Source organism: Serinus canaria, chromosome 3 (assembly GCF_022539315.1).
Source record: "Serinus canaria isolate serCan28SL12 chromosome 3, serCan2020, whole genome shotgun sequence".
In the NCBI taxonomy this organism is placed as follows: Eukaryota; Metazoa; Chordata; class Aves; order Passeriformes; family Fringillidae; genus Serinus; species Serinus canaria.
The window spans coordinates 40431533-40457770 of NC_066316.1; the positions used below are offsets into that span (position 1 = coordinate 40431533).

The 26238-nt window shown below is 39.2% G+C and overlaps 1 protein-coding gene across 5 annotated transcripts in view; it reads left to right on the plus strand.

Moving 5' to 3' along the window:
• SMOC2 (SPARC related modular calcium binding 2) overlaps positions 1-26238 on the plus strand; it is a 140199-nt gene that overhangs the window by 20369 nt on the left and 93592 nt on the right. For all 5 annotated transcript variants that reach the window (XR_003945720.2, XR_007777283.1, XM_030236231.2 and 2 more), the window contains exon 2: positions 24878-25049. Coding sequence is in view for 3 of the 5 variants with exons in the window: in XM_030236231.2 (XP_030092091.1) it covers positions 24878-25049 (172 nt within the window). In the remaining 2 variants the exon portion in view is untranslated. The remainder of the gene's footprint in view (positions 1-24877; positions 25050-26238) is intronic.

A 26238-nucleotide genomic window follows, 5' to 3' on the forward strand; every position in this document is an offset into this window, starting at 1 on the left:
GGGGAGCACATCAAATGGAGGATATGCATTTACTGGAGAAAGGAGAAATAAAACCTGTTTGCCATTTGCACCAGTTCTCTGTCAAGGAGATCTGCTGTAGTTCTCTGCTTAGCTCCCTCCTTCCCTGGCCTTTCTGTAGCTGGTGGTGTCAGGGAGTCTGGTCTATTGGGCTGGGAGGGGTCTGAGTGAGCTGTTGGTGGGGCTGAGGTGTGGGGAAGGGGCCAGACTGTCAGTGCATGTTTGCCTAAGTGCTCTGAGCGGAATTTATTGGCTCTCGGTGGTTATCGCAGTGCTGCTTCTGCTAAAGGAGCAGACTGGGATTTCTCAGGAGGGCTTTCAAGGGGTTGCTTCTCTGTGACTGGCAGCTCAGGGCTGCTGAGGTGACAGCTTCCTGTGGTGCCAGCAACAGGGCACAGTGCTCGCTGCCTAGATAATCAGGGCAATATTTGATGTGTTCTGGTTTGAACTAAGTGTTTGTTCTAGAAACAAAATCTGGTGGAGAGACGATCCCTAGTGAAAGTTGTACTCTAGATGATTTTAAAATATTTGTTTTTCTAGTGGGAAAGGAGCCTGTGCTCTCCCTCTGCCCACCAGAGCTGAACACAGCCTGTGTGCAGCAGATCTGAATAGGAGTAGTTTTTCCTGTGCCTTCTGTACTTTCAATACCTTCTTTAGGAGCCATCTATAATGTGTTGTACAGCACTAACAAACTATAATTTATGAAACAGCTCAATTACTCAGCAAAAGATACCAAGCATTTGGGAGGGAGTTCTGAGGATCAGAAAAGCATTATGTTTTTGTACTGCAGGGGACCTTGAAAATATAGATTAATGATTTGGGAAGTAAACTCTTCTCATGATGTCAGCCAATGTCTTTCAGTCCTTTTATTATGCAGCTATCTCCGTGAGGAGAATGTCTATTTTCATGGGTTCAGTCCCATTTTTTTGTGGCTATTACTGTACAGATATTGAGTAGCTCTTTGGGCAATGACATCTCAGAGAGGCAAGCCCCCTTTGCAGAACCCATGCAGTCACCTCCATGCCCTGTCCAGTTCACATCTGATGCAGTCAGGGCAAATATCTCTGGGGCTGGGTGAGGTAAGACTCTCAAGTGTGAAGTCATGAACTATGAAACTCCTAGAAGTGCTTTTTTGGGGTGGTTTATGTACCTCTCTGCGGCAGTGGTGGCATCAAGGATTCTGCTAAACTGATTTGTTGATATTTTTTAACTTGCTGGAGGGAACTGTTGGAATCCTGCTTGTGGCACATGGAGGAGAAATAAATTCATTGGAAAGAAGAATTGAGAAACATCCCATCTTTCCAGGAATTTTCAAACTGAGTGCTTCTGTCAAGCTGTTTTGGCCTAGTGGCAGCAGAAACCTGTAGCTCTGTGGCAGGAACAAATGAGAGTTTATACAGAGGAAATGGAAATTCTTGAACCTTGCATTTCTGGTTTGAATAATCTGAGGATCAAGCTCTGCTGCCATGTAGTTCTCCCTTTGGAAGAACAGTGTGCTGGTGGAGGTGATTTGTTAGACAGGTTGTTGTGTTACTCAATTTGAGCAATCACCAGTAAAATCTTATATGATGGTGAACTCTTACATGAACTGAACTTTAGGGTGGATTTAATGCCAGCTCGAATGTTATAACTTAGCCTTAGTGCTCCGAGCTCTGTGGTTGCTTTCAGGAAACAGGTTTTTCCTGCACTAGCACTGTGTGTGATTCATTCCACAAGTTCATGGTTGGGAGAACTAAATGTCACCCCTGTTCTGGGGGTGGTGGGAAGGGGAGGATGTGAAGAATGTTGAAAAGATGTTCTCTAAGCCACACAAGAGAAACAATGAAAAAAGGAAGAGTTACATCTCAAGCCTTTGTATCCCATCTGTATGTTACTGTTAGTTCACTCAAAATTTCTGTGAACACAGTGCCAATATTCTTAAATTAAGCTACTACTGTGTATTTAAGTCTCTGTTGCATATGGGGGCATCCTGCATCAGTGAATTTGCAGCACATATTCCAAAAGGGAACTCTGGGGAATTCTGCTGAATACCAGCCCCCACACACTGTCCAGCCCTCTTTTTATTTCACTGTTGTAAGAAAAGCCCTTGGATATGTACATTAGAAAACTAAAGGAAAATTTTTTTCTTGTTATGGCAGTGAATCCTTATTCAAATGGAAGTCATTGCACAGCTGCAACTTGGAAGATTTTGAACTGTAGTATTTGTGGATGGGAACACAGTGATGGATTACTGACATCTGCTATTTATTTTGTCTTCTGTGAGATGCTGCTGTGTTTAGTGATGATAAACAGCATTTCTCAGTGATTCAGGATTTGCCCATATTACTCAGCAAGTAGTCAAACTGTTCACTTACAAGGATGAAACTAAAATACTTAAACACACTAGGAGATCCTGTAAGGAATAGGGACTTTCACCATAGGAAAATAAATTGTAGTATTCTAAGGTGTCAGCAGAAGAATCTTGCACCTTTCTGGAAGGGAAAAGACAGATAACAGTTCCCAGTATGTGCTCACTTCAAGATTAGGAGAATAAACCCTACCGAAGGTTGTATTACAAATGGGTCCTTGCAAGAGTTCACCAACCTCTTTGGTTTTCTTGTCTCTTAAAAACAGGGGAGATTGACATCCAGCTGGCTCCTGAAATGTTGAAGATCTCACCTATTTGAGAAGAAAAGCACTATAGTCAGCAACACTTTACTGACTGCTGTAAACTGGATTGAGTTCACCAGTGCAGAGAAAATAAGATTGTTACCATGGAGCTTTTCTATTAATAGAATCTAAAAGGGATAAAATAGAGGATAAAGTAGTAAATTGTTTCTTAGTCTGCTAGGAAAATTCCTGAAGCTGAGCATTTTCACCACAAAGACTATTACCTGCACTAAAACACATCAACTGAAATGCTGCAAAATGGTTAAAGAAATTTTTGTTTGCCCTGTGTAGCTTTACAGATAATAAAAATCCCAGGTGCTGCCTGGATCTTAGAAGTAGCAAATTACAAAATAAAGGAAAAGAGGATTTTACTATGAGTTTTTAGAAGTTCAGCCAAACATAGATGGGGATGCCCTTATCTGTGGAATCTACAGTCCAGGGAAGGTTTAAATCTCGTAGGAAAATGATGCATAACACATTGTGTTCAGGTCTGGTTTTCTGCAGGTACACTGTGTGTTGCTAGTGTTTTCTCTATGAAATATCACAAGTGATTGTTGCATTGATTGGGTCAAAAACCCTTGAACACTGATCTCACCTGTAAACTTTCAAGTCCTGGTATCACAAGGAAATATCCTTGAGTTACCAGTGCTGAAAAAGGGATGTTTGTTTAACTTTTGTTTATCCCAGTGATGTGTCCCATCAATCTACTGGTCAATGTAGTTAATGATTTACCCTTTAGGGATTCAAATGAGTTTAAAACATAAACTGTAAATCTCTCTATCTGTGGTCTGTAGGTCGGTGTATTTCCACAGAGACAATGGCACAGGGTGGGGAAGTTTATCAACTTCTTAGAGGAAAATAACTCTCTGCACCTCAGCATTTTAGGTACTGCTAATCTGAATGGTGTAACTTCCAAGGAAAAGACACAGCTGGGTACACTAATGTAGTTTACAATGGCTTCTTACAGAGTCCAAAAACCAGCATCAAAAGGCAAGCTAAAATTAATCAGTTGCTTGGTAAAATATTTTCCAGGTTTATTAGAATCTTTCAATTCCATAAGTTATCCATTCTAGTGACAAATAGCCAAAAAGATGTTTAGATAGAGATCGGTATTCAAAGTGCAACAGGCAGCTGCAGTGTTTAAAACTCTTCTCCATTCAGGGTAACACAATTCCTCACAGTTGTGTTTTTGCAGAGGATAAACTGACAGTTTTGGAAAATTTGCTTTGCACCTTTCTGAAACAGAAATAGCTGGAACTCCATTTCCCTAGTTCTTTAGGCCACCATAGAAATTTTCATTCAACCATTTACTGTTAGTTTGTGAATTCATCACTGTAGCTTTTTACACAAAAGTAGTTGAGTCTCCTGTCTGAGCCAGAGTGAAGAATCATTGCAGACTTGCTTGGGTTTTTGGATGAGTGCTTATCACCCTTAAACGTAGATAAAAAATTCCAAGCAGACAGAGATCAGAAAATTCAAGTTCAGCTACTTCCAGAAACCTGTATTTTATCTGTGTGTGTTCTCTTAAGGTACAGCTGGGCTGACAAAGGCACAGCTGGGCTGACAAAGTGTCACCTGGCCTTCTTGGAAACAATTGACATTTTTCCTCTTATCTCAGTATTGACTGGAAGATTTTAATTAAGCTATAGATGTTACTTGCAGCTGTGAATCAAATATAGGTGAATTTTCCTGCTCTTGTGTAATGGAGAAGTTTTTTCCTACTTTGTAGCTACCTGATTGAAAAAAGATACTAATAATTTATTTTACTGAATGCACTCTCTGGGTGAAAGAGTATCTCTCCTCCTTGCTCTCATGCTTAGCAGTATGTTCTTTATTGAAACTGAACCATAGTATACTAAGTCAGTAAGATAATATAATTTGTTTCTATAAATCTGACTTTGTAGGTTTTTCTTGTATTTAATGTAAGGATCACAGTATGAGCACTAGTTAGGAAAATTTCCCATATACATCCTTGGCAATGTGACCTTGACTCAGATATGCTTTAACTGAAATAGTTCTCTCCCTAAATCTTTCCAGGCTCAGAATTTTTTCCAGGCACTCAAAAAAGTGGTTGTGGCAGGTCACGTAGCCCGTATAAAGAAAAGAAAATATGCCCAAACCCACAAAACTACCAACAAACATGATTTCACATGTAAGCTAGTTCTGAATAGATAGATAAGAATGCAGATATACACATAAGCAGACTGATGCATCAAAGTTCACTATTTAACCAAAAAACACCAGGAGAGTTTTCCCCTCTTGTTGAAAGCATTGAGTTTTCTCCTACAGAGCAAACAAAAACATCTGGCGGTGACAGGTGTTGTAGTGTGGATCTCTCTCAGCCATAGGAGTTAATTTATGGATGTTTGGAAACAATTACAGCTTTTGTAGTTTCATTTTGATGAATAGTGTCACTGTTGATTTAGAGACTCAAGAAACCACATTTCTGTTCACCCTCTTTGTGCTTTGTGCTCAGATGACAGCAAGAAGTATAGCACTACTTGTTTTTAGCTAGCATACACAGTTTTGCTGTGTAAGATCGTTCAGGTGGGCCTGAGAAAATCAGTTCATATCCTTGTAAGTGTTGCTATTTTTCTGTCTGGGATGAGGCTAGGGATCTCCTCTGAAGGTTGCTGTTATACCCCGCAGCCTTGTTCCTTTTTCTACCGGAGCAAAATCTATGGAAATGGTGAAAGCAACTGAATGGGAGAAAGCAGGCAGAGTATTCTCCCACTGGGAAAAGATAAAATACTGATCAGTTGGGAAAATGTTGCACTGGGAAGAAGGCTGGCAACTAGTTACAGTAAGTACTAACATTCAGCACAGAGCTTCAATTTTGCATTTTTGTTCTTCAGTACTGCCAGCTGAAGAGGAGCATTTGAAGCTGTCTGACTGCACTACTTTGAAAACTTTAATTACTGGGTTGTCGTAGTTCAGAGTGAAAGGGGAAATGAAGGCTTATTTTGCATATTCCCAATATTTCTGAATTGTCAACTTGGTTGCCAGCATATACCACCCCTGAGAGAAAACATCTGTGGCTGGAGTCAGTAGACCTTTAACTTAATTTGAAAGAACTTTCTCAAATGTGGAATGACTGGCCTAGACTCTAGGAAAGAAACCTTTTTCCCACAACTAACTGCATAGTCGACATATTTTGGTTTGGCCACTGGTTCTCAAGAGTGGGAAGATGATTTAATTTTATTACTGGGTTAATTACTTCTTATACAACCAGCTGCAGGATATACATTAAAAAAGATGAACACTTCAAAATTCAGAAAAAAGTAGCCCATTAGGGAAGTGTTGAGCATTTTTATATTCCTAGATGGGCAGCTCCTAGATGGGCTTCTCATTCATGCTAAGGGTATGTAAAATAATCTGATTAATAAGATTCAGCTTTTAAAAATTAAATTAGTTTGTGGTTTGAATTTTTCTAACTTCAGTTTCAAGTTATTGGGTCTTTGCCTTTGCTGGAAGTTAAAGCAGATTGCTTGAATGAGAAAGGTATTTTGCCTGTTTGTTTGCATTTCAAATGTTTTCATAATAGGTAAATTCTGCTTTCTAATGTAAACATTCAATGACTTGTCCTATGGAAGGAAATGGGATTGCTGCTGTTAATGACAATAAAAGAGTTCAATGTCTTCCACAAATATATGAGCAAGGAAACAGCTGAGGTTGATGGATAATCTTCATAGGAGCAGAGTTCTAACTGTAAGCAAAAACTGGGTTTGAAACCATGACAGGTTTTGCATGCTGGAAATTGCTGAGTTCTGTCACAGGTGTCCTACAGCTTAACTCTGGAATGAGTTCTTCTAATGGTCATGTATTTGTTGATATAGCAAATTAAGGATCATATCTGAGTTATGGACAATGGACTTTATAATTTCAGTGGAACATCAAGTTGGCACTTGCCTGTTAACATGTTTATTTTCCATGTTTCTTTTTTGTTTTAGACCAAAAAGTACTTACTGTTATGTTCCACAACTTAATTTACCAGTTACCACAAAGCTTTTAAAATCTGAAGTAGGTGCTGATGTATTTGGTGTGATATTTTAGTTAAAATTACAGCAAATTTTGAGTTGCTACAATTTATACAGACAAGGGCCTGAATCAAAATCTTGGATCTAAAACACACTGAGCTTGAGGAGGATTTGGATTTGGATCTAAACTCTGTGGTTTGGTTTTTTTTTTCTTTAATCACATGATTACAAACATCTATTTCATGTTTCTAAACTGTACCAGCTGTGTCTAGTATTTCCTTGAGCACATTGGACTTATTTTCACACAGATGTAAATCAGGAGTAACTTTGCTAAAGTCAGTGCAACTGTTGCCATTAGATGAGGCGTAAGTAAAGGTTTTTGCTGTCCCCATGGTGTCTCTCTATGCTGATAATACAGAAATTAAATGTATTCCTTGCATCCACTTTGTGAAGAAACTGTCTGCAAGTCTTTGCATGAACAAGAATGGGATGCACAGAATACAAATATGAGTTGGAATGGCTGCTCTGTACAGTGGCTACTTGACACTTTTCTTAAGGCAGCACTCAGTGCCATTGCTCCATCCTCCTTTCTGTCTTTCTCCCACCTACTGGTTTCTTCCAGGCTCTGCTACAACCACTGAATTCTCTTCACACGTTTTGTAGCCATGTCCTGTTGCACCCTGTCAGTTCACTGGATTTGCCATTGTGCTGTTTGCCTCTCACCTTTAAGGCTATCACTCATCAGCTCTTAGGAACCAACATTATACAGTATTTGGGGTAAAGAGAATATAAGACCTGGATCAAGTGTTGATTTCCACTCCAGCTTTCCCTATTGAATTACATAAAGGTTTCAACCGAACTTGAGCTATAAAGAAACCCAAGCCTTTCTTTAGGTTGGACAGAGCTTGTAAAAGTCCTGTGTTTTTGTGTCTGTCATTCCCCATCCCTCCTTCTTCATTATTCTTGCATGCATATCCAGTTTCGGATTAAACTGTGGCTGTTCTTGTGGTATTTCTTGTCCTGGCCAGAAACAGGAGCTCTGGGAAGCATTGCTGCAAAAACCCTCTTGTTGAGTGTTCCTGTGTAGTTTTTCAGGCTTACTCAATCTAATCTTTGTTTCTAGATCCTTACTGGATGAAAATAAATTACCATTCCTTTACCTGTAGCTTTATTCGGATGCAATTGCTATTCTTCTGTTTCATCAAAGGAGGGGATTTGACTTATCTGTACTAGTGAAAGTGATCTGACTTGCTCCATATTATGCCACAAAGAGAAACTGCCTTACAGATTTGTATTTTCCAAAGATGATACGTGGTCTCTCTGCAGCTGCAATTCCCCTGGAGGAAGATGGTCAGACTTCTTACTGGGGGTTGTTCATTCTTGCCTCTTTGAGCCAAGAGCAATATAAGCCAGGGTCAGTCAAGGGTAAGATCCATGCAGTTACCAGTTCAGTAATGCTTAGCATGAAAATATAACCCTCTAAGGGAGCATGAGAGAAAAGAGTGAATCCCACAGAATGTCAAGTTGCATATTCTATCAGATAGAAGAAACCAGTACTTCAGGTGGCTCTGGGCAAGTAATAAAACAGAGTGCACGGAGACGATTCAATCTACTAGCTCTTCTTAAATTAAATACTAGGTCTTGGCCAAGGAATATAAAAATCCTGATACTTCCTTTTAAGTTGCCATTCAAGTTTGTAACTTTGAGGCAGAAAAGGATGAACAATCATAGACTGCTTCCCCTTGAGAAAAGCAGTATTTCAAAGATTGCAAGCAGTGTGAATCCTGGAAAGAATAGTGGGGATTTTCTTTTTGTGTACAAATATGTGTCACCAGGGAAACAGTTTTGAGAGCACAGGTGAATTTTGTAAGATCCCAGCTGTTCTTTTAGTATCTTAAGTGCAGCTTAAGCTGATAACATATTAACAACAAGTTTGTTCTAGCACTAGTTTTTTGTTATTTGGAATATATCACATATTACTCATCAGAGGAGGATTGGCACCACAATATGAGAAAGATACAAAGGTGTCAGAAAGCATCCAAAGGAGGACTACAAAGATGTTGAAGGGAGGAAAGACATATGAGGAGCAGCTGAGGTCACTTGGTCTATTCAGCCCAGAGAAGAGGAGACTGAGGGGAAACCTCATTGCAGTTACAACTTCCTTGTGAGGGAAAGAGGATGGACAGGCACTGATCTCTTCAGTCCTGTGGACCAGTGACAGGACTCAAAGGAATGGCTTCAAGTTGTGCCAGGGGAGATTTAGGTTGGATATCAGAAAGGTTTTCACCCAGAGGGTAATCAGAGACTGGAACAGCTCCCCAGGGAAGTGGTCACAGCATCGACGCTGACAGAGTTCAGAAAGCATTTAAACAGCACTCTTAGGCACATGGTGTGACTCTTAAAGTGGTCCTGTGCAGGGCCAGGAATTGGACTAAATGATTCCTATGAGTCTCTTCCAACTCAGGAAATTCTAGAATTCTATGATGTTCAAGCTGATAATCTGTTTAGGATGTGCAAGAACACAACTTTATATAAAAAGTGTCCAGCTTGCATAGTACATGAAAACAAAACAATAGAACTGAGGAAAACTCAAAGATAAACATCAGCCTATGTGGTGACTGGGGAAACTTCTACATCCCCAAAACTTTAAATTAGACACCTTTATAGTTAGGTAATGGTGGATATTCTCTCTCAGCGACAGCTAAAGCTTAGTTAAGGCTTAACGGTTTAAATTAGACTCTTCATTGCTCAGAAACAAGTTGCCCCCAGATTTAACACTTGCTCTCTCCCTACTGGAATTTTATATATGCTTGACAGTAGATAGCTTTTAGACTTACCTCCTTTTTATTGTCTGCACCAGGTCACCTGCTCCTTTATCTGGAGTTCAAGATTCAGCTTAAAACCTGACATTTGTCTGCAGTACTTCTGCAGGAATTATTATATATAGTCTTAAAATTCACTGTTTGAATTTATTAATACAATTTTCTCTATTTGTAAATAGTTTTATGTCACTTTCAGTGCTTGTTTTTGTGTTTTCTGGATGTGACATTCCTGTAGCCAAAGAACAGGCCTTTTAGTCGGATTCTTGTGCAGGGTTATGTCAGCTGTGCTGAAAGATACTGGAGTACCTTTTGATTGACATAATTTTTAAAAACGGGAAAAAGAAACAAGAATGTTTAGTAATGGGCTGCAACAATTTATGAAGACATATAAGCAACACATCTACCATATTAAAAATACTGTATTTGTCTATTGTTTTTTTTTTACAAGTTCTTGCACATGAAAACATGATACTATATTTCACCTCCATCTGGACAAGAGTATTTTACTATTGAGCTAGGGAGAAAGGAGGTGTATGACAGGTGGAATGGACTATGGCCCTTTGTATTTGCCTTTTCTAAAGGTTGCAGCTGGAATATTGTTGCACGAAGCAAAGCTTTGACTGGACTGACTTAAGCAATAAGAGTGAGCTGTTCTTTATCATATTAATTACAGTTGACTCATGTCACTTCACCTCCCAAGACCAATGATGGTTGGTTGAGATTATATCCAAACCAGTCATAAGTTACCAATGAATCAGTTAGAGAATATTTTGGGCTGGTATACAAAAACATGTCTTGCTCCATATTTAGTTAGCTTGGATCCTCCTGTGGTTCAACAGTATTTTACAGAAACAAAACATTTTCAGCTTCAAGCAGATTCCAGTTTCCTTAATAAAACTCTCAGTGCAAGGAGGGAAAGAGTTTAGCCAAAATGCAGTTTCATTCCTCCAAGAGCAGCTAGTAGGCACACATCTTATGTGTTCTGTGTTCAAGGCTTCCTACTGTTATTTAGTTTGATTACCTGAGAGCTGTTGTGATATTAAAAGCATGGTGTGCTGCAGAAAAATTGTGGTATCAGCTTCTTGTCATGCTAATCCCCTCTGCTTTTCCAGCTGTGAGAAGAAATATTGAGGTGTTTGAGTATGGAAACCATGTTGAGGAACATGTTCTTCTTGGTAGAAGTGTTTCCTATTTTTCTCAGATCAGTTCACAATTTGGTTGAAATATTGCTGTGAAGAAGCACTGAGGTATAGCTTTTAAACAAATTAGTGGTAAGGAAAAATGTTTAGAAAAACCTTGAAAAATACACCTCTGCCTTAACACTGTCTGTTTGCTATAGAAATATTAATGTATCATATCTATTCTGTTTTGATGGATATATTAACAATGCTGTCATTGTTTCTCTATGTCTGACAGCTACATAAAGGAGTATCTGGAAACTGAGGTGGTCCTACAAGCTAAAAACCACATAACTAAATAAAGCACTGCACTAAGCTAATGTATAAAATACAAGTAATTAATGCTTAGCCATAAATAAGCTGCAGAGATCTAAAGCAAAAGTCAAGTCTGTGGCCATGTTTAGAGCCTGATCTCATGGCTTTGGCACTTATTTAATGTTCTGCTCTTACTGTATTTTTCATTCATGGTTTATGAAATGCTTTACAAAGACAAGTAATGATAGTCTGATTTTTGTTGGGGGAGGTCTGAAGAAGCACTAAGATAAAATGTCTGTGATTTAGTCAGTTCATTGTGGGTGGAAAGAGTACAAATATTGCCTTTATTTTGAGGGAGACATGGTTATTTCAAGAAGAAAGATTATAGTTGTGTATCTCTTACAAACTAAATTATTATTGTTCTCTTCTACTCTTTTAGGCTCAGAAGTGGAGAACACTAAGAGGCCTTGAATTCAGAATTTCCCCTAAAAGAACTAAAAATCAGTACCACTCTGTTCAAAACTTGAGAGAACTAATGGCATGCAGAGTCCAAACAGATCAGCCTGTGTTTTTTCCTGCAAAAATCATCCTAGATTGTGTTAAAAATGACATTCACTGAAGAGCTGGGTTTTTTTTTTGTAAATTAAAACAAAAGTCATAGAATAGTCTACAAAATATCCTCAAGTGTTTTTAACAAGAAAATCCATGTGCCAGTTTTGAAGGATTCATACTGTCTGTCTTGCCATGTCCTTGGTTTGTTAATGAACCAGGCTTATTTCAGCCATGACTAAATCTTATGTAGGAAAGACCACTTGGAAGAATGACACATGTGGTTAAAAAACAGGAAGGAGTTTCTGGAGTCCTGTATTTAATTCCCAGCATTGCCACAGACTTCCTCTTTGACTTTGAACAAGTCACCACATTTCTGTGACTAAATTAACTGTAAACTGATACTAGCAGAAATTTTCTCCTTTAATGGCAAGTTCTGGGGAGAATGTATATTTGGGTATCAACAGGAGCTGCAAAGGATTTAGATTTTTAGCTTTCTAAAACACGAATTCAAGAGAACTATTTAAAGGTGTAGCTGTTTTCTATGGATTGTTTCAATAATGGAAAAACACCACAAAGTGTTTGGAGTTGTTTGCATCAGCAATCCGTGGTGCTTTGGCACCTGTTCACATCTGACAGATTCATAGCAGAACATACTTTTCTACTGTTCTACTTTTCAGATTCATAGCAGAACATACTTCTACTGGGTCCAAGACAGTGATAATGGCAGATGTGTCAGTCTGTCCCATGGCAGATGTGTCAGCCAGCTAATAATGCTGCTCTCAGTAAGCTGTGAGTAGAGCTGTGGTGCAGATTGCAGAGGTGACAGACTTCAGGGAGCTTTACTTAAAGAAAAGGTCTGGCCCCCAGGTACTGGAGGAGGTGGCTAGGGATACAGGCTGAGCGTATGGCACCCAACAGGTCAATGACAGAAGGATAACTCAGCTATCAAAGGCAATCTGTTCCAGGTGATAAGGGACAAGTTTTATGCCCCCAGGCCTACATTAAACAGAAGAAGGCCTCTCCCATAGTAAATATGGGCATGCTGAATTCACATAAAACATTTGCTCTCCTGTTTTCTGAACAGTTAAACAGTGATTTACATTTGCCAAGGTTCGTGAAAAAAACCCGTGTTCATCTAGTCCAAGCCATTTTCATGGCTGAATATATTTACACTGTCATTTGTCATTTTTATTCAGATTACTTTAAATTTGGTTCAGTGCTGTCCACAGAGAGCATCAGTAGCCTGTGGTGAGCAGCTTGTAATTCTCCTTGGGTAGTTGGCCAAGCTCTCCCTACAGAGAGTGGTGGCGAATGAGCAATTGTCCTCAGTCCAGTCACCTGATGTTCCTTTTCCTCAGGCAACAACATAAAGTGAGGTGAGAATGCCTTAGCATCTGCTGTAGAGCATGTTCTTTTATCCTCTGTGAGGCAGATGACAGGGAAAAAAGATTAAGTTTTTTAAAAATGGCATCACTATTTCTTTTCTTCCTCCCGTGTCAGTGGGATGTGGTCAGAACTAGCCAACAGACTGCTGTCTTTCCAGGCCACTCCATGCAACAGAGAAACAAAGCTGTGGCTCTGTTTGACCTCACAAGCACTAAAGGACAAAAGAAGATTTGGGAAAGTCAGATTCCATGCTCCAAGGAAGGCAACAACTTGTAACATTGGGAGGAAGAGGATGTGGAATTGGTATGATGGGTCTATGTGTTAGAAGGGGATGGGCTCTCTTAAATATTCTTCCACATGCTATAATCTCTGCAAAACCATATCAGGGAGCCATTTTCCACAGTGAAATAGGAAAATGTATCATAGGTGCCACCTCTGCCTGTATTTTTTTGGTCAATCCCACTGCATATAAAAAATATCTGTAACATGGGATAATTATAGGCTTCCAATAAAAATAATCTGAGAGGAAAAGATTCTCTAATTTTCAAGTATAACTAGAAACCACAAATACAAAATATTGCATCAGAGACTTCGGAGTGCAGAAATCTTCACTCTTGAGCTGTAAAAATATGATGTTAATATAAGCTCTTGGTAAGAGCTGTAACTTGCTGGGCCTTAATTCTTTCACTTTGTGGGGAGAGAAAAAATATGATTAAAATGAAATACCTGTTCTTTAGCGGTCTAGGGTTCTTTATCTGTTGTATTTTCAAAGTGCTTACAAGCATTTTGTTATCACAGATACAGTGTCTAGACTTCCTCAAGTATGCAAAAATTCATTCTGATTGCATAACATTAAAAACCCTTAAACTTTACAAAATCTTTGACGTGGGTGATTTTTATTTAAAAAAAGGATCTCAATAAATTGTTATAGTCTTATTTTGTGTTCTCATGTCCACTATGTTTAAAAGCAGAATTTTTGTTTTTACTTCTGGAGTGAGATAGTCTTTTCTGCTGTTGATTCTTCATCTACAATACAGTGTATGTGACTGTCATTACAGCCTTTTTGGGGATTTTTTTTTTGGTACTGCACCAACTGTTGTGAGGTCTTTGCTCACTGAACTCAAGTGGAAGCTCTTCAAATTTTCCTCCATTTAGTTTTTCATCTGTAAGAATTCCTTATTCTATCAAGAAATCTCACACATTTGGGTCTGTGGTGGAAAGGGAGTGATGGGTTGTACTGCTAGTATGACAATTTAACATCCCTAGGATTACTGGGTGATCTTTTATGACAGATTTTAAAGCTACTGGCCAGCTGGTGTGTAGAAGCCAAAGAACTGCAAGGAAAAGTTCTGACAAAGAAAGCAGAGGCCACTTAAAATGTGAAACAGAACTTGGAAAAATTCTTTTATGTCTGGTTTGGATCATGGTTTGTTGACCCCTTTTATCCACTGCTAGATGCACACAAAATTTTGTCTTTCATATTTAAGAGTTTTTTCTTTTAAAAAAGTCCTCATAATAATTAGAGATAAATGGCTTCCTAATGACTTTTTTTCCTTGCAAAACAATGGTTTAAATTAAAGGAAAAATGTTTTTGCCCAACATACAAACAAACATACAAGAGTTCCATAAAACCCCAAACTTGAGAGGAAATGGAACTGCCAGTGGTTTGAGAAAACTGTTTACAGGTTCTTGCGTTCCTGTGGAAAGTGGCTCTTTTTTTCATTAGACTGGCTTGTTAAACCCTTGTACGTTCTAAATGTGTACTATTAAACCCTTTGCTTTTAGCATGATTCCTCTTTTTAAAGATGACAGCATTTAAACCTAGCAACATGTTATTTTAAGATCAGCCGTTTAGCAAGAGCAAAATCTGCCTCCCAGACTCAGCTGCCTGCCTTCTTTCCCAAATACTTTGTTCTGAAGGAGCTGATGGCAGTGATAAATGTAAGAGAGTGAGAGCTCTGCAGTTATTGTCAGCAAGTTAGCTTTATGGCTCGGGGATTAGACCTTTGATGTCTTATCGAGTTTCTGCCCTGCGTGAATCAGTTGCTTGCTTGATTTAAATTATAAAAAGAAATGCTCTGCTGTGATATTGTCTCATACTGTGTCTTCGTCATTTGAGATGCCTCTGTGTTCTTTAGTCCCCTAGGAAGAGAAGGCAACCAGCCATATGGAGAGTGGCCAGTTGCCTGCCGATCGTGATAGGCACTAAATAGAGTTGCATAGAAATTCAGATGTAGGCAAGCCCTGTGTATCTGAGCCTTTCTGTCCCCCACAAAGAGAGATTGTTCCCTACAAGTCTGCAGTGCGACATCCAGCACTGTTTCCCTTTAGCTTTTGAGGGGGTCCCTCTATTCCTTTAATAAACTATTTCCTTTTCACAGAGGTAAATGCTTCTTAAGAAGTTTTCTTTTTTGACATCCCTCAGTGTAATTGCAGCTGGACTGCTGCTTCAGCATGTGGTGGGGGCAGAGCAAAGGTGAGCTGGAAAGGAAGTCCCCCTTTCGTGATTCCAGGAACAGCGATACCTTACACTGGAAACGACCATCTAGAAGCTCATTTTCAGAGTTTTGTGTGTCCTGTATGCTGGAGTTTTCTGGCATTTGTTGCTGAGGTTTAACTTAAAGCTTCTTTTTTTTGAGTTATAGGTCATTGCCTTTAGTTTTATTCCTTTAAGCTACCTCAGACACTGTAAACGGCCTGTACTGATATTCCCTAATCCTAAAATAGATCTCTCAAATATAGAAATGTTGATCTGACTTTTATTTGCATTTTAAAATAGCTTTTCAATATTTTGGAAGCCAAAGTATTTTTCAAACAAGTGGTCTTTAAACAACACTAAGAAGTAAAACTTGTCTATTTTCCCAAGTTGTTGCTGAGGTTGTGAGAGATAAGAGGCAAACAGATTAGCTGTGTCTCAGGAAACTGGCTAACAGGATGGTTGTGCTAGCCCACTTGTATTCTGAAAGCTGGGTCAGTACTTATGAAAAGCTTAAGTAAACTAGAGGATAATTCAATACATAGACAATGCATCCCACTGTTTCTCTGTTTATTTTCTCCCTGTGTGACTTCTGGCAACTGAGAAGAAACGCTATAAATGACAGCAACCCGCCAAAGAAAAGATTATGAATAACAATACCACAAGAATGAAGGGCATGAAGTTACCACTGACTTGGGACAAATGCAGAGCAGTGGACACATGACACAGCCAGCAAGCAGTGGATTATAGTAGATGCAGAACAGAATACCTTCAGATGAGAAAGCTTTTCAATTTGAGTTTCAGCTTAAATTTATGCTAGTTTTTCCTGTCTCTGGTAACCAAAGGTCTTGATATCTGTAGGTTTTTGACTCTGTTGAACCTGTATACTCTGCTGGTAATACTCTGAAACCAAGAGAAGTGATGCCACTGGACACTGACAAAATGAAAGTGCTGAGCTCTCTCTAGCTTACAGTTACCTGTACATGGAGATGGTGCTAGCTTGTTTTGAGCACTGTACAAGTCTGTCATGCTTCCTGTCCCAATCTAACATTCAGTTTTCAGGCAATGCATACCCTAAGTTTCAATACTGTTTAACTTTTTGGATGTTGCAAAATGAAAAAAAAAGCCAGCTCTTAATGTTAAACTGAAGTTAAAAATAACTTTAATACAAATCACAGGAAGATTTTTTTTTACCCCTGAAAAGTCAGGTAACCTGGTTTTTGGAAGAAAAGAAAAGATTGTTTGTAGATCATTTGCCCTTGCTGAGGTACATTTTTATTACTTCCAAATATCTACTGTATTAAATGTGTTGGCTGTTTTTTTCTAAAGTGAATACACTAGGATCAGTTTGCAAAAATAAGTGGTTTCATGAAATATGAAGGAGTCCTCATCTTGGAAATGAATTAGTGTAGTCAGATAAAGTGTGTTTTAGGGTCACTTATAGTATTTATGATGTCTTGAAAATTAAGACCATTATTTGATTTTTAGTTTTATGGGGTCAGTGCCAAAATATTTTTCATACATTGCTTCTGATGCTCAGATTTTGCAGCTTCTGGCGTGACTTATTGGAAGTGAGTGCTTTGTGCTTGAAAAGACTGTACTACAGGAGCACAGAAATTAATCAGGGAAAGGCCCTTCTGAAAGGGTGATTCACCATGGCTGAGTGCCACTCAATTGGAGCCCAGGCCTGCTTCTGTTGTTGTCTGTATATTTGCATTAGTAGCAATGGAACCAGATCCTAGAATTGAGCTACTGAAGAGAATAGCCCTTCAAGAGGTATAGTTTCACTACCTTTGAGTTTCTTTTTAAGACATAGAGAGGAAAATAGAGTAGATTTGGACTTCTTGTTCTTGTAGCATTTTCTGGCATTCATGTGTTCATGAATGCTTTCTTGAAAGCAAGAAAAAATGTATGTCATGGTTTGCTTCAGTTTCAGCGTAATACTTCCTAGTTTATGTGGTTGCACAACTGAGATATTCTGCCTTTTTTAGTAATTTGTGAAGCAGCAGTAAAAAGAAATGATGGATGTGCTGACATTCACCCCCCCATCCCTCCATCAATACAGCAAAGTAGAGGTCACTTAAAAAAAACACCTGTTAAAGCAATAAACATTTGAAAAATAACATGCCAAAGCAAAACATATCAATCAAAGCACAACTCTGTTTAATAATTTTCTGTGCCGGTCATAACAAGAGGAGACTGTAATTTTGGCAGTGAGGCTCCAAGAGCTTTACTGCACTCCAGGCACTGAGGGAGTGAAGCACAACACTGTTCTAATTGATATGTAGGTAACTTGGAGCTGACTTTGAGTACTAATCCTGGGTGATTTAAAAAAAAAATAAATAAAACAACAAGCACCACCACAACACAAAAACAAACCCCAGCAAACCCAAACCTCAACTTCCCACTCAGTAAAATTGCATACTCTAGCTGTTTATTTCAACCATCCTGGAAGAATTTTATGGGGAAAAAGACAATACATCAATTACATATGAAAAATTTCATGAAATACAATGAAGTAGTGCTGGTGGGGGGTGTCTGTTTGCAAAGGTTTAACACAGCCCTTTTCAATAAAACAGTGTCTCAGCAGGTATTAGAGACAGTTCTGCCTCCTGTGTGCCCCTGCAAATCCACAACCTACAGGAGACCTTTGAGAAAGTTATTTTTGAAACCTAGAGCCCACCTCTGTTCCAGTTGTGTGAAACCAGGGACTGTGACAGTTTGTTCCCCTTTGTTTTTTTTGACACTATAGGATAGGTTATTCTCATAGGACATGAAACAATTACAGGAGGGCCAGTTTATCAGACTGTCCTGCTCATAAGGTACAAGAGATGTTTTTAGGACATGATATGTCTTTTCCAAGCCAGGTGAAGCTTATCCTAAAGCTTCCAATTTCTAGTTTTGTAGTCTGCACAATTAGTTCCACACTATGACACCATGATCATGGCTCGCTTTCCTGGAGAGTGCTGCACTCTTGTGGCTGGGTCACTAATTTTTTGCATAAACAGGGATAATGAGCTCTATGGAACAAATGTTCATTTTATCTCAAGTCTGAGATAACTTCATTGAAATCAGTAATCTGCTCACTTGTCTGGCAGGGGAATATAATGGGAACATTCTGGTGCACACCAAGAACCCCTGAGAAGAGGCAGAAGAGTTTTGATGAGATTATTGTAAGTGCAAATGCCCTTGCCTACTATAATAGCAAGCATGGACATGTTCTGGCTCTAGAATCACATCTGATTAGTCTCAGAATTGCAGAATTCAGGTCAGGTTGGAAGGGACCACAGTGGGGCATCTGGTCCAGCCTTGCTGTTCTAGCAGAGCACACTGCACAGGATTGCATTCAGCTGCTTCTGAAATATCTCCTCTCTGGACAATCTCTCTGGACAATCTCTTCCAGTGCTCAGTCCCCTGCACAGTGAAGTTCTTCCTTTTGTTCGGGTGGAGCTTTCTGTGCATCACTTTCTGCCTGTTTTCTCTTGTCCTATTGCTTGACACACACCTCTAGGTATTTAGACACATTTATGAGGTCTCCTTACAGTCATTTTTTCTTGAGGCTGCACAGGCCCAGTGTGTGATGGCTTCTGTGTAAATTCCTCCGTGCAAGCTTAACCTTAATGGTGATGTTCTGTATGTTTGTAAACAAAAGGAGATCACAATTTCAAGTACCCCGCTCTGGGTTTGTCATGGAACAGCACAAGTTGAACAAATCTGTTTAAGATTGGTTGAGTACTGCAGTTATGCAGAGCAGGTATTTTGAAGGTATCTTCTGGTACTGCCCTTAATAACAGGGATGACGAGAATTTAAGTTTTCCATCCATTTCAGTGCTAGGGCTGAGTGCTTTCCCATGGCATTGGAATGAGAGTAAAGTTTGCTCTGTAAATTTACTTTAGAATCATAGAATATGAGTTGGAAAGGAACCATTAAGATCACATTCTGCTTGATTCCTTAGGAGAACATTAAAGAAATAGACATTGAAAAGATTAGTGCTGTTTCAGTGAAGCAGATTGAGACCGGCTAGCTGATTGGAATGCTCTCTAAGGCAGAGTGTAACATGGATATTTAAACATCATTGCCTTTTTCTGAAATACACATGGGAATATGACTTTACAGATTATAACTTGCATATGTCTACATATATGCAGACAAACACATACATGCACACACATGCACGTGTTGTTGTGGTCTAACTCATTTTTCCATTATAGACAAGCCCAGAGGGAAGGAAATATTCCTAGCTTGGAGATTTCTACATCTGCCTATCAGGCAGCTATCAGACAGGAACAGCATGACTATACATATCACTGTAAATCAGGACATTTTTCACCAGCACAAAGCTCTCAGTACAGAGCCACTTTAGAGTGCACTGCTCCATGGTTTGTTTGCAGCAGCAGGGAAGTCAGACCATTACATTCAGCATCTCACAGTAACCAGATGCAGAATAAAGAAATTGCCTTACAAAGCTGTAGTCTGCAGTAGGCTTTTCCAAGCAAATCAGTGATGTCTAGCATCCATCTTCTCTCTTCTGCTTGTTTTTTAGGCCCTTTTGGCCTTCAGCCTTCCAAGATGAGGTGTTAGTCTCCTCTTTCATGAGCAATCTTGAACTGTGTTTTAGATTCTGAAAGTAGCATTCACTTGGTCAAAGGAAAATTCTGTATGTAAGTTATAAGGGGTCCAAAAAAATAATAAAATAAAAACCTGTTGTGAATGTGCTTAAATACCTAGTATCAGTGGAGGGTATGTAGGTCCAGTCAAAACTGAAGGAATCTGCAAATTGCAGAAAGGTTAGTTAAAAGCATCTGATGAACTATCCAAATCCATGGAATTGAATGTCTGTCTTTTTCATAGTCCACAGACTCTGAGCTGATGTTACAGAAAAGAATGAAGACTTCTAGCCACAGATATAAAAAATGATTTCCTGGTCTTCACCATTTTAAAGAAAACTTATATTAGGGCAAATTAAGAATAGGTTTAGCATGGTTATGAGTTATGCTTCATGTGCAGTCTGGTTGTGTTGAGGATGTCTCTACAGGATTGCAAGTATTAGAGGCAAGCTGGCCCTAATTTAAGGAAAAAAAACCAAAAAAAAAAAAAAAGGAAAACAGTCCTGCCTTGCTCAGATTAATCAAAAAGTGGCATCAAACTATAGACAAAATCTACAGCTGTGCACTATATTGTGAAATGTAGAGTAGAGCATTTCCCATCACTGTTTAAGAGGCTTTGAGCCCCATTCAATAACTAATCTTTACACCTCAGCCTAAGTATGTCTGTTGTCAGCTTTTCTTCCAATACAGAGATGCTGGTGCTTCCCATGGCCAGACTGTGACATTGCTCTTGACTCTCCTGCTTTCTTGGGCTGGCAGTTCAGCTTGCAGGTGTATCCAGCTGTTGGCTCTCTAGCCAGGCACCATTTTCCTCACCTTATACTGTCATCTGCTTAGAAGCAAGGAGAGCTTCTCCGAACTTTAGAGGGTGGGTGGGGTCACAGATCTGTGCACCAGAAATGCAGAGGTGTGCATGTGACTCAGTTTTATGTGAAGACCTTTTCTGCCCTTGTGATGATGTAGCTGCAGGATGCAGGCCAGAGGAATGACACCGAATCCCTGCATAAGAGTGAACAGTGTAAGGTAAAGATATGTGTGACACCATAACAGGGAGCAAGGGTATACACATACTATTTTGATAAATAGTTTAATAGCACAGAAAGGAAACCATCCATTTCCTACTCTTAAGGTACTGGAAAAACGTTCTTGTTGGCTGCAACACATTGTTTGTGGTTGGAATCCTGACTGTCCATAGCCCAGATGTAGCACCAGTGACAAAAAAAAGGTGAAAGATAAATCAGAGCAGAAAACAGTAAAAAACAGAGCATAAATGTTTTCCTCCACTTTAAGCAAGGTTTCATGTGTCTACTGCTTCATACTCTGAACTTCAGTAACAGAGAGATGAAAGATCACTGGGACCATCAGTGATACATTTAATCCAGTATTAAAATCCTTTGAAGTGTGAGACAGTGGAGGAAAACACTGGAATTCCTTAATGCCACAAATATATGACAGTAAATAATATTTCAGAAATGCTTATACCTGTCAAGTGGGTATATCTGGTGACTTTAGTGATCAGCTTTTATTCATGAGGGAAACCTAAAATCAAACATTTTTCTGCTATAGGCCCGTTATCATTCTTTCTTCTCAGAAATACTACATGAGACTTTAAAGCAATGCCTAGTACAGAATATTAAGTCCTTTGGAAGCTGGGTCTTGTCAAATATAGTGCTTTGGAAAGGCTGAAATTAATGATACTGAAATGTAAAGGAGAAGATAAGTTACAGCCATTCCAGCTGAGTCTGGAATCTGTGGAATAATTTTTAGTTGAAACCAATTTTTTGAAACATGACTAGGCTGGTTTCTGTGTCATTAGGGCAAGAGGTGTCTCTCAGTTAAAAGTGTTTTGCTTTTTAATAGGATTTAACCATAATTGTCCACTTTATGCTGGCTGTTCAAAATAATTCCATCTCAGGCTGTTCAACTGTTGTTGGCCTAATTTCAGTCATTACCAGCATTCAACAGAAATGCTGCTTTAAGCTTTTCTTTCAGTGAATCACGTGTTTGTACAATAACAAGTTTGTTAAATGAATTCAAAGACAGAAATAGATGAACCAGTACTGAGAGTGAGTCACTTTCTGGTCTGTATTGAACCATTTTTCTCTCTCTCTAAACTGTCCTTTTTTAATCAAAAGTGCTATTCTCACAGGAAAGTAGAGCTCTAAGATGTGAACCAGTGTGATCCCAGCTTTTCTGTCACTGATTGTGCTTGTTTTTCTTTTCTCATGAGAAATTCCATAGCCCTTTCTTGTTTCAGCATTAGTTTTAGATGTGTTCCTCAATTCCTTTGGCTATGTGAGCAAGCAATACTGATTTTGACCTGTACCATCTTACACTGCTTTAGTAAAGATGACAATGAAGTATTTTCCAAATGTCAATCAAAAACTTTCTGCATGTTTTTTTTCCTAGTACATTTGCTAGTCTCTCTTTCAGGCTGTGTTTCCTTAAAAGTGCTTGCCTTCTTGTCCTTCCTGCTCTTAAATCCCTCAGTTACACTAGGTTGGTGGAAATTGTTTAAATGTACAACCCAAATTCTCCAGTGAGGTTTGGCTAACCAATAAGCTATTCAAGTGGTTTTGTCTTCATCCTCTGCTTTTCCAGGTTGCTTGAATATCCTTGAACCCTTAATTTGCCCTAATCTCCTCTAAGGCTTTGAAATAATAAAATACTTAAATAAAACTCTTTGGATAAATGCCCTTTAAAATACAGCTTTATCTGTGAGCTATCGTGCTCTCAAGAGAGTGGATTTTGTTCCTCAGAAAATTTAAGGGGATTTTCTGTCCACAGTGTTCCTTTCAGGCATACCCATCTTAACTCCTGCAACAGTTCAAAACAGAACAAATGAGGAAACTCTGAGGAAGAAATGGTGCAGGGGCTAGACTCCTGCTGTCTGTGATTTTCTTCTGGTGCCTGGGTTCAGTCCCCTGATCTGCTGCATGATTTTCTGTGGGTCACAAAGCCTTCCTGTGCTTTTGAAAACTAATTCTCTGCTCAACAGGGATGTTGCTGAGGATAAGTTAAGGGCGGCAAAGTGCCTAGCCATTACAGAGGGGCAGTCTTCTACACACTGAAAGGCTGAATTCCTTACTTTGCAAAACAGATAGAGGGAGATCACCTGACTTGCCATCACCAAATCCACAGGGGAAGTCGGAGGCAAAGCAGAGGACTGGATTCATTTTTGTTTGCCAGGGGCCCTGTGGGCTCCATTTTTCATTGAGAAATCCTTTTCACAGTCCTAGGTAGGCCCAATCTCAGAGTCCTGCAGATGCTTCCCAGGCAAGAAAGGGAAGCCAGGACAACCTCACAGGGCTCCCCTTGTGCATCTCATCAGGGCACCCAGGCAAGCCCTGGAGACCAACATGCTTTGGGGGTTTTTCAGAGCCATGGATGACTGTCTTAACTCTTGCTCATTGTGCAGGTAAAGGGGAATTACTTCATTTTTTCTCCCTTCCCACTCAGCTCACCTAATTATTAATTTCTGTCGGCAAGGAACTGCAAAATAACGCCGACATGGGGAGCAAGGAACATCTTTCTTCCACTTCTGGAACTCTGTGGTTAGATTCCTTGGAGAAAGATTTGGGGTTTTTGTGTAATTTGTGAGTAATTTGCTTCTGAAGTTAATTATTCCTAGGAGTGAAAAATTGCTCAAAAACGTTGGGAAAAGCAAGCTTTCCTTTTTATCTTAGTGAGCCATTAAAAAATAAAAATTCTGGTAAAAGTCCAACAATATGACTATTATTTTAAAGTGATACTTTTGAGATAATCTCTCCATTTTCATGCAGACTCTCCAGAAAGACATCTGTATTTCCTCACATTAAATGATAGGAAGTGGAAATAGACCACAGTTTTAAGTAGGAAGATTATGGAGATTTATAGCTCTCTTTTTATATTTCTTATGTGTAATAAAATGCAGGGGAACTATACATAGCAATTTTTTTTTTAATTTTTAATCCCAGATACATACTACTCTTGGTGCTTTCTTTTTTTTTTTTCCTTGAAATTTTCCTCCTCATAATTTCAGTTTCCCATCTGAAGTTCAAAATTTTCTCTACCTGAGGTTTGTAATGATGAAGTAGCACCAATGAAAAACAGGGCTTTAGCTGGATACGGATCTTTTCTAGGGCACCTCATCATGCTTAGGACATTGATTACCTCCTGGTAGCTGTATGCCTGGCTTAATTCTGTACTTGTTCAGAAGAAGCAGAAAGAGAGAAATTCACCTGAGCACTTACTGAATTCACCTTCTCCCCAGTCCCAGCTTTGCAAGAGCTCAGAAGATAAAGTAATACCTTTGTTTTTATCTGTCTTTGTTTTGGCTGGCATGTAGTGGCATCAGATCTGATTAGGGTTTTTTTGGCAGCATCTTTCAGGGTGAGAAACTCCTTCTTTTCACAGTGCCAAGGGTGATGCCAAACTCATCAGCCTTCCTGTCTTGGCGTTGGAGAGATGAACAATTAGGTCGGGTTCAGTGTACTTTGTGTTAAAACTAGAAAGAAGTGCATTGAAATCCACAATGAGAACATTTATGTTAAAAATCCTACTTGGGTCTTAGAACAGACTTTTCGGCTTGTCAATGTGGAATAATTAATACACATCTAATAAAATAGACAAGCATCCATTGCTGTCTCATTTTTGTTTCTGCAATCACCATTTTCACTCCAAAAACTCCCAAGTTGCTGTTTTGAGGTTCATGATGGTTGAAAGAGATTCAGAGACTTCCTAATTGTGATACTGGATTTAGTGTATGTAATGGAGATGTTGCAGTCACTGCCATTTCACAGCAGCAGTGGAAAAACCCTAGATATACTGAATCAGCTAGGATCTGAATACCCAAAACAGGCAGAACTTTCTTTTCAGTTTTGGTTGATTTGTCTATCTTTTCTGGGGAAGGGGATGACAGAACAATTTTCACACAGGAATAGCATTCCTACAGCATTAATTTCTTTTTTTCCCTAGTTTTTGAGAGTGGACCAAGACAAAGACAGAGAATGCAGCCTGGACTGTGCAGGTTCCCCTCAGAAATCACTCTGTGCATCTGATGGAAGAACTTTTCTGTCCCGGTGTGAGTTTCAACGAGCAAAATGCAAAGACCCTCAGCTGGAGATAGCCTACCGAGGCAACTGCAAAGGTGAGAAAATCAGTTTCCTTTGACCATAATGAAATGTCTGTGAATTAAAAACCAGGAGTGCTGGACTTGAAGAGTTTTCTAAAAGCAAGCAAGGTTGAAATCTGTTATTTCTATAACAATATTCTATCTCAAGATAAATTAATCTTGAGCCTTCATCAAAATTGTGACTCCCAAACCCTCTTATTTTTCAGTAAGTCACTATTAAGGAACTTGCATGGCCAGGTCCTTGTTCAAAAGGACCATATCACTGGCAGGTTCAGAGAAACTCCTACAATAGTTATTTTTCAAGGTTTAGCCTGTCTAGTACAATTTGGTATTTGAGTTTGGGATGGTCAATTTAAGTCTTGTATTTCCTAACTGCAATCACGTAGTGTAAGGGTAAGGGTAGTGGTGGTAGGGTGAGTTGAGTGAAAAAAAGAGAAAACAAAAAAAAAAGCTTATGCATGGAGCCCTCACAGGCCATTCCTGCCTACATCATCCACTCCTTTACTTCTGATCTCCACTTAGAGAATTTCAGTGACATGCAGCCCAACAAAATATTTGCAGTTAAATCTTTTAACTTTTAGAGCAGCATGGTGCTAGACAATGCAGTACCTTACTGAAGTGTAGGGTGATTCCCAACACAGTGATCTTTCTAAAATGTAAGAATAGCCGTGGTCATAAAGATTTACTTTTCCCTCTGTCCTAAAGAGAGTGGCAGGGAGAGGAGGTAGGGGATGGGAGAAAGAAAACCCCAGGGACCACACCAATTCAGCCTGTAGGAGGCAATTTTCTACATCATCTCTCTCCATTAGCTCCTGCAAACCTCTGAAGCATCAAGACTGCTTCAAAGAGACATTCTGTCTCATCTTCTGCCTGGATGAAACAGTATCCTCATTCTTCAGCCCTTTCATAGTAAACCATTGTACTACGTGATGGATCTATTTACTGTGGTGAGCAAGGATAACATAATGGTGCCACCTGAGCCAGAGCTTTTGTTACACTCATGAACGACAGAAACAATTATTGTGCACTTGGTATTTGTTCATTTTATACATTAGAGCTTTATGGAAATTAGTTTTGAGTGTTTTTCTTTATTGTATTTCATACCATATTGAAAAAGCAATCTGCAAGAAATTTTCTTCATTAAGATGAGAATTGCTTTACTGAGGGTTTTGTCATTGATGCTGTCAAATTTTTCTGCAGTCAA